The following is an 8,919-nucleotide window of genomic DNA, read 5'->3' as shown; positions in this document are numbered from 1 at the left end:
TCCATCAATTTGAAGCTTCCATGCGTATCGCTTTTTGACGATGAATGGCCCTTCCCACCTGGCTTGAAACTTCTTATATTTCCTAGTGTCGAATCTGTTGTTCTATCTCAATACTAACATGTCTTTCTTCAAGCCCTTTTCCTTAAGCCTTTGATTGAATGTGAGTCGGCGTTGTTCTGCTTGTGTTGCATAGTGGTTGATCGCATCTTCCCTGTCTAGTTTATGCCTTTCTAGATCTAAGCTATGGTTGCGGAGATGGGCAATTGGGTGATGTAATTGGCTAGCCACAACTCGCAAGCTGGCTATCTATACCTCAATGGGTAGAATGGCCTCCTTTTCATATACCAGATGGAAAGGGGTGAAACCTAGTGATGTTCGGAATGTCGTGCGGTAGGCCCAAAGAGCGGCCATGAGAGATGCTTATCCCAGTCACTTGTGTGGTTATTCACCTACTTTGTGATGATCTTATAGATCATGTCATTTACCTTTTCTACTATACCATTGCATTGTGGATAGTATGGGGTTGAGTGTCGGCGTGTGATGCCTAACTTTTTCATCAGTTCTCCCACCAAGTCGCCTCTAAAACTCCGCCCTCTATTAGATATTATCTCCAAAGGTGTGCCAAAGTGGCAATAGATGTGCTCAAACATGAACTTTGCCACTTCTTGGGTTGTAATGCGTGTGGCGGCTGCTACTTCCGCCCATCCGGTCATGCAGTCTACACAAACTAGAATGTACAGTTTACCTGATTGGGCCCTTGGTAAAGGACCAATTGCATCTATCCACCACTTCTCAAACATGCCATATGAGATGATAGGAGTCTTTGGCTCATAGGTTAGTGTTCGATCACTGGATACTTGACAAGCTCTGCATGTTTTACACCAATGATGCACATCCCTATTCAGACAGGCCAAGATAATCCTGCCTATAGAGTCTTCCGACTAGTAATATCTAGAGCAAAGTGGCTGCCACAAACACCATCATGGCAACTTGAGATCACCTTCGTAATTTCACTGGAGATTGGCACTCACCTGAGGATCTGGTCTTTGCCCTTGCAGTATAACTTGTTGTTTATAAGGTGGTATCTTGTTGTCTTTTGGACAAGCCATTGTTTCTGGCCATTAATGAGATCTCGAGACATTCACCTGTTTTCAAGAAAAGAAATACATCCTGACAAGGCTCCCTGGCTAGAGCATCAATGATCAACAACTCAAACTACCTTTGAGTAAATGGAAAGCCTATGGCTTCCAAAATTTTGTGCCAATATCCTCTAGGATCCCAAGTGAAGAATAGGATAATCATTTTAGCTCCTTCGAAGACAATACTTAGAATCATAATCCCCAAGATTGTGCCAAGAGTCCTCCATCTATGGCTTCCTTGTTCATGTGGCAAGTCCCAATTTTCTTCAGAACCTAGCTCACCACTATCGATGAAGCTAGCAAAAGAGTCACTATCTTCTTGGGTGCTGTCAAAAAGGTCCATTGCCTTTCCTAGCATTGGTAACAAGCCATTGACCTTGCAGCTCAAAGAAAAGCTTGATACACACTGTACCAAAGTGCATAGCATATACAAAAGGTACACTACAATCCACTTGTTGAAAAACACTTCATCTCGACTATATGCATGCAGGACCACACTGCCATCTTTCTCACATTGAGATCCATTTTCTGTGACCCTTATGACCACCCCTTGTGCTAAGGGTTCTTTAAAGCTTTTCTTAAATGCATCAAACACAGTACGATCAAACATAATCTCTACATCTAGGTTGACAAACCTAGATCTCCAATAGGTTGCCACTGCATCCACTTGCTTAAGAATCTCCTTAAGGTGGACTCCCAAGTCCCAGTCCTTGACAACAACCTTTTGAGTTGTGTCTGTGATTTCTTCCTTTGATTGGTAGTTCCAAAAACTTCATGCTTCCTTCTTGCAATTGTATATCTGGTGGATCCACCTTATTAGTAATAATGAGACCCATGATTTCAAGAGTGCTGTCACTATCATTCGATATCGTAGATTCCTCCTCCTCTGATGTTGTAGTAGAATCACTACAGAGCACTAGTCTCTAGGTCCATCCCTTGCTTCTTACTCTAGCCTTCGTATTGTATGGGATCTCCTTGCCCTTTCTAGCTTGAATATTGAAAATTACTGTGTCCAAATTTTGATTTTCTCTCATGGCCATCAGCCATGGTCTCTCTAAAATAATCGGGTAGCCCTCCCCTTTAGAGATGCTCATGCCCTGCATAGAAACATCACTCACAAGATCACAAGATTTTATAGACTCACCAGCTATGAAATCTAAAATGCTAGCCTATCGTTGTGGCTTATAATTTCTCTTGATTGACTCCCCCTTGGACTTTATCTTTTCTTCCTTTTTTGAATCTTCCTCAGGTCTAGAGTGATTAAATCCCATGTGTCTACCTTGTCAACATTGATCTTACCTCTTTCCACTTCTTTGATATGTTTCTCCACGTTCATCTTGCCCTTATCTTCAAGGCTGGTGAAACTCACTACCTGGTTTCCGATTGGCGGTGGGGGTAAGGGTGGAATGAGAGGTTGTGGTGGTTACTATAGCTGCACAGGCCACTGTAAGATTTGGATAGGTGGTGCTTGTTGTGCTACCCTTGGCGTTGGTGGTCTTGCTCTTAGTGGTGAAATCTGATTTTTTCTGGCTCCTCTATTGAAATTCTGCCTCCTTGGGTGTGGGCAGTAATACATGCCATGGCCATCTTCTCCACAATTGTAGCAATAGTACTCTTGGTTTTTCCTTTGTTGTCCTATCCCTTGCTCTTGATTTCTGGCAGGTGCATGCCCTTGCTACACTAAATGCATAGATAGATTCTCAAGCTGAGTAGTGATGCAACTTAGCAGGTCTTGCTGCTCTTTTGATGCCTCTTGTGGTTTTGTTGCAGTCACTGTGGCTAGTTGGACTTAGCTTGATTCCTCTAACTCATTGACTTTTGCTTGCATGCACAGCTTCTTGTCTTTAAGGTGGGCTACCTCCACTGCCAACTCACACATTGCAAGGAATATCCCCTTCACCTTCTCCTTAAGCGGCGATCACATGCCAGCAAATGAAACGGTCCTTTTTCAGGAAATTAGGCGCTCCTTCACCTTCCTCCAATGAGGCAACCCATCTCTCCCACAAATCCACAAACTTGGATTTGTAAGTGGCATACTCTAGCAGACCTCCCTGCTTTAACTCTATCAAAAGCTTCCATAACCTTTCTGAGATAGTGCCTCCACCAAACCTCTTTACAAAGGCAGCACGCAGTAAGTCCCATGCATCCTTGGTGGCTTGGGGCAAAGCATTGTACCAAGAATTTGCCTTTTCTTTCATTAGTAGAGAGGAAATATTCATAGCTATGAGGCGTTGTCATCCTTGTTGAAAACCACACAAGCGATGTCAAAGTTATTCAAAAAATCAGTGGTGTGACGTCTTCTCCCTTCTTGCCACTGAATGTGGGAAAAGAGACACTTGCCATAATAGTAAATCAATGAGCAGACAAATTTATTTATTTTTTTGGAATGACTTAGTGATTCATAAAGGTTTATACATGGATGGAAAACTTGAATAGGAGCTAAGAAGAGCGCAAGGCTAGAATAGAATAAAGATGCTTACATCAAAAGAGTGGTAGTAATCAAGAAGGGACAAGATGATGGGACCTGGGGATCTAAGGATTTCATCAAGCATCTCTACTCCAAATAGGAAAACAATCTTTTACTTGTAGAATATCTTTTTATCAATGTACTCATTTACATGCATGTGCTGCAAGAAACGGAAACGAAAGACTTTTGGCCTATTGTTATTATCCATGTTGGGTGTAGGGCAAGGCTTTGACCACTAGAGTTGCATACCTTAAGCATTGACAAGGTGACACCTTCGCCACGGCCTCTACCTCTTGTTGAAGTCCACATAAATATCCTCCATATTGGGCTCAAAACAGATTGGGCAAGAAGAGTCTACCTCAATCGGCTTTCCATTTTGCATGTGGCGGCGATGTTTGGGTGGTCATACTTCACTTGAACTCTCTAGGCCTAGAGAGAGCGTAGGTCCACTTGCTTCCACCAAATGCTTTAGGCTTTGTGGCTTGGACTTTGTGGTTGAAGTAGTTGACAAATCTTCTCTGATCGTTGGAGAGAAAATACTTGGTGCTACACAAAATCTGACTGATGTGAGAGTGCTGATGCGGTTCTCAAAAAACTCACCATTCTTTCTTCACCTCCTCTGTCGGCATTCATTGATAGAATGCTTTGGTTGGCAGTAGTGATGACATTGCATAGCCCTCCCTCTTGATGCTCTTGATTTGCAATTAGCATGAGCAATGGAAGATGGGGAGCTCACCTCTTAGATATTGACAATGCTACAACCTGGTATAGCACTTTGATGAAGGCTGAGTGCTTCTTCAATTTCTTCCTCCTCCGTTCTCCAATTGGAGAATTCTTGCAGCCACTCGTCCCCCCATGATCAACGACATGCATTATTTTCAGCATTGTAAACTGAAGGTTTTTGAGAAGCCCTCCTCCGTGGGGGCACCAAATGACAAACGCAAGTGAAAAACAGACCCAACGGCCTCTATGCCAGGATCGTGCACGCCGAACTCGTCACAGGGAGTGAATAGGGAGCACCACCTAGCTTTGAGCGGCTAGGACGCGGACAGCAGTGGTACAAATAATAATAATCACAGCACACCATAGAGAGAGAGACGTAAACGTACATGATGAAAACCCCTCAAGATGTGAGGGCAAACTTGATTCAAAGTGGTATTTATAGAAAACTTAGTTTTGGCAAGATGGAGATCGTGGTGATAGAGAGAGAGAGAGAGAGAGAGAGAGAGAGAGACTATAGAGCATTCTCTAGGGAAAATTCCATTATGCACGGAGATCCTACTTCTGTGTTGTGTAGCGACCCTTGGAGTCAGTGTGTGTGCATGGATTCCTTCTCAAGTGCTGACTACCAAGTGCTACCTTTGATAGTGACCTCTCAGTGTTCTTTTATAGGTGCAGGCTACATTGGTTTAGGATAATCTAATTAGGTTTGGGTCCTAATCAGGAGAGACAAAGCAAGGAGCCGGGTCCCATATGGTTGACCATTGCTTTGTTTTAGGAGAACTTTAAAATGATATCTCCTAGGTGGGCCTTTGTGACCATCACTTAGAGAGAGGTGGCAATATACAATTGGTTTTTATACAATGCTTTGTCTTGAAAACGGAAAAATAGATTACCCTACGGATGTTTACTGCGGAGGTGCATCGTGGACGAGATGCCGGTGAATGGCGTGCTTTGCTGGTGCGTCGTTGTAGCGAGTCTGTCCCTTTCAGGGCTGGCCGGGGCATGCCTTCGGCATCATTTCTTGATTCGCCGTCACCATCGCGTGATTTGCTTGTCCTTTTTTGTTGTTTTTGACGTTGATTGTCAAGCTCCTTTGAGTTTCCTTCTTGTGCATGCGTATGGCATGCGTGTGTTTGTTTGAATGTGTGCATGTGGGTGTGTTTGTGCAATTGTGAGTATGTATGTGACTATGTGCATGCACTCATGCGTGTAGTATACGTATGTGTGTATATGCGTGTATCCAAAGAGAGAGAGAGAGATGTATATATTTTAACTGACCAAGAGGGACGGAGAGAGAGCAAGAGATAGATAGGTGTGAGAGGGTGAGTGTGTGTGTGTGTGTGTGTGTGTGTGTGTGTGTGTGTGTGTGTGTGTGTGTGTGTGTGTGTGTGTGTGTGTGTGTGTGTGTGTGTGTGTGTGTACGTGAGTGTGAGTGTGAGTGCATAGAGAGAGAGAGAGGGAGAGAGAGATTTTCTTTGCTACACAGAGAACAGATAGAGAGAGAGAGCATTGCAAGAGTGAGAGATGGGAAGTGTGTTGTGTGGTGTGTGTGTGTGTGTGTGTGTGTGTGGTGTGTGTGTGTGTGTGTGTGTGTATGGGTGAGGGTTTTTTGTTGTGTGTGTGTGTGTAAATAATGAGAAAAGAGAGAGCGACTTTCTGATAGCTGTCAACGGCAAGAGAGAGAGAGAGAGTAGAGAGAGAGATGAGAGAGAAGAGAGAGAGAGAGAGAGAGAGAGAGCAAGAGTGAGAGATTGAGATAGAGCGGGAGGCTGAAGGAGCAGGTGAGGGAATGTGGGTGTGTGGGGAGGTGGGGAAAGAGAGAGAGAGAGAGAGAAGTGAGAGAGAGAGAGAGAGAGAGAGAGAGCGAAAGTCAACGAGAGAGGGAGAGAGGGGAGGGAGAGGGTGAGTGTGAGTGTGTGTATGTGTGTGTGTGTGTGTGTGTGTGTTGTGTGTGTGTGTGTGTGTGGGTGGGGAATGAGAGAGAGAGAGAGAGAGAGATTTTACTTGCACCCTGCATGGGCTGCCAACACAGGAATGAGGGAGAGAGAGAGGGAGGGAGTGAGCAAGAGATGGGGAAAGAGAGGCTGACGGTGTGTGTGTGTGTGTGTGTGTGTGTGTGTGTGTGTGTGTGTGTGTGTGTGTGTGTGTGTGTGTGTGTGTGTGTGTGTGTGTGTGGTGTGTGTGTGCTCATGGAGGATGAGGGAGAGAGAGAGGGTGGCGGCCCCTCTGGTTGGTGATGAACACGAGAGAGAGAGAGAGAGAGAGAGAGAGAGAGAGAGAGAGAGAGAGAGAGAGAGAGAGAGAGAGAGATTTTGGGCATTTTGATAATGGAGGAGAGAGAGAGAGAGAGAGAGAGATTTCACCCGGTTGGAAAGAGAGAGTGGGAGATAATGGAGGAGAGGGAGAGCGTAGTGCCAAGGTGGTGGTGGCAGTGGCACACGATTCAAGGTGGGACGGGTGGCGGTGGCATAGCAAAAAAAAAAACTTTTTTTTATTTCTTCTTTGCTTATTATTAAACTCCCCCCCCCCCCCCCCCCCCTTGCCACCCCCCCGAGTGGGGTTGGTTCCCACGGCCATGGCTCCGAAAGCCGGCCGTCAGTACCTTCTCAAAAGGGCACGGCTAGAAGGAGAAGTGAGAAGGTATTGTGGTAGGGACATGGTAAACTCCACTCGATTAAGAGTAGCAACCAACAAGGTCAAAAGACGGAATAGGAGGGAATAACTTACTTGGGGTAGGGTGAATACAAACATGACAAGGTTGGGGCAAAGGGTTGGGAATGGGAACAGTAACACGGGTGGGTGGATGGATAGCAACATCGGGTGTAGGGTCTCTCTCCTCCTCAACAACTTTCTCTTTCCCCTTTTGTGTAATGGCATGCACATGCAATGCAACATAATCAATCATATTAATTGATGGATTATTGGTTGTTGTGGGTGCCAAACTAGAAGAAGCCATAGTTGGAGAACTAGAAGACCCTCTCTTTAAAAGTGTCCAACTAGGGCCTGGAGGTCTCTCATTACCACTACAATGGTTCATGGGGCTGGCGGTGGTATTGTAGAATTGTTGTTCATCATGTGATGCATCTTAATATAACAATTTTCTTGAGTATGCCCCTTACCCAAACATCTCTCATACGTGCAAATGATTGTGGGACAATCTTTGGAAAGATGGCCAGGTACGCCACAAGCACAACACACAATCTTAGCGGGATTAGGCTCAAGGAGGCAAGTGGACAACAAATTTTGTTGGCGCTTCAAAAAGTTCACATCTAGAATCACAGCTTTCATGTTTTCATTTCACTCGTTCATGTAATTAGTCATCATGTCTTTCAAGTCCCCAATACTAGATGAAGTGCTCCCATAACCATCCCCGCCCTTGTGATGCATGGAAGGTGCAATGGTAGAAGTAGATTGACGATAAGTCACAAAAGGTTGGGAAGTGTGAGAAATTGGTATACCGAAACATGTGGAGAGGTGGATGAAGAGGAAGTGTCAATGATAGATGTCGGTGTTGTAGCAAAAGAGGCGATGGTGCAGCTTGCAGTTGGAGTGGGGTAACATGTGGTAATTGCAGGGGTGGTGTCGGCTGTAATTGGGGTACATAAGATGGGGCTGGTAAAGATAAACTAGGAGTGGATATGGGTAAAGGTGTGGTTCTAGCCATGGGTAGTATGATGGAGATGGTGTCGCAATTAGTTGTGGTTCAAAATTTGAATACTAGGATGCTACCCCCTAAGAAAATGATTCCATGATGGTAAGCGGATCAACTTTAAAAGTGGGAGTATAATGGTCGATGAAATTCCTGAACCTAGTGGCGGCTTGCTCAATGCTTTCATGAGGATAATTTTGCTTAAAGGAGCATAACTGCTCAAAAAATGAGGAAATTTTTGGAGGTTTGCGAAAAGCGGCTACGAATTTTTGCTCGAAATCGGCAAAACTAGCAATAGAATTTTCTTGCTGCTTGGAAAACCAATTTGAAGCTTCCCCTTTTAGTGTGGCGCTAAAATAATTCATCACATGTCCCTCCTCGACAATATGCAATGTCAAACAAGCAATTCTAAAATTGTTTACATGAGCTATAGGATCTTCCAAGGGCGATCCATGAAATGTCGAGAGTGCGATGAGTGGTGCATCAGGGCAAACGAGATTAGCTGGTCATACTAGGGGTGCTTGGATTGCAAAGGGTTGAGCCATGATGGGAATATAGGCAGAAAGTGAGATACCTGACAGACTTTTCCCTAGTGGAGTTGATACTTTTGGAATATGTTGTTGTGAAGGAGTTGCATGGCTAGAATCCCCTTGTAATGATTTTTCCTTTTCCCTTTTGTGATATATCTTAGCTCACTCACTCTCCCTAAGATGTTCTTGGCACTCTTTATCACTGTGCATACGTCCCCTTCCAAGTAGGTTCGTGTCTCGGAACCTCAACTAACTCAAGGTCCCACCGAGCGTGCCACTGTCTAGTAAATATCTGGACGAGCAAGGCAAAGAGGACAAAGACCCATAGGCCCCCCCCATATACCCCACCAACAAAGATAGTATGATGATAAGTGCAATATGAACGCCCCAAAGCCCAATGAGAAAGATGGA

At 44.7% G+C, this 8,919-nt stretch overlaps 1 protein-coding gene across 1 annotated transcript in view; it reads right to left on the bottom strand.

Annotated features, from left to right (window-relative positions):
* Positions 1 to 6,626, bottom strand: part of LOC147454673 (uncharacterized) — a gene marked incomplete at its 5' end in the record, with an annotated part of 10,392 nt that extends 3,766 nt beyond the window's left edge. Inside the window, 5 exons of the mRNA XM_086517063.1 lie at positions 5,453 to 5,529; positions 5,604 to 5,770; positions 5,876 to 5,957; positions 6,232 to 6,299; positions 6,415 to 6,626. Of these exons, the coding sequence (XP_086373189.1) occupies positions 5,453 to 5,529; positions 5,604 to 5,770; positions 5,876 to 5,957; positions 6,232 to 6,299; positions 6,415 to 6,626 (606 nt within the window). The remainder of the gene's footprint in view (positions 1 to 5,452; positions 5,530 to 5,603; positions 5,771 to 5,875; positions 5,958 to 6,231; positions 6,300 to 6,414) is intronic.
* Between the last annotated feature and the right edge of the window lie 2,293 nt (positions 6,627 to 8,919).

This window comes from Adiantum capillus-veneris, chromosome 7 (assembly GCF_014529385.1).
Source record: "Adiantum capillus-veneris isolate H3 chromosome 7, ASM1452938v2, whole genome shotgun sequence".
Taxonomy (NCBI): domain Eukaryota; kingdom Viridiplantae; phylum Streptophyta; class Polypodiopsida; order Polypodiales; family Pteridaceae; genus Adiantum; species Adiantum capillus-veneris.
Note: the sequence above shows the minus strand (reverse complement) of the source record. Positions and strands in the feature narration are given on the sequence as shown.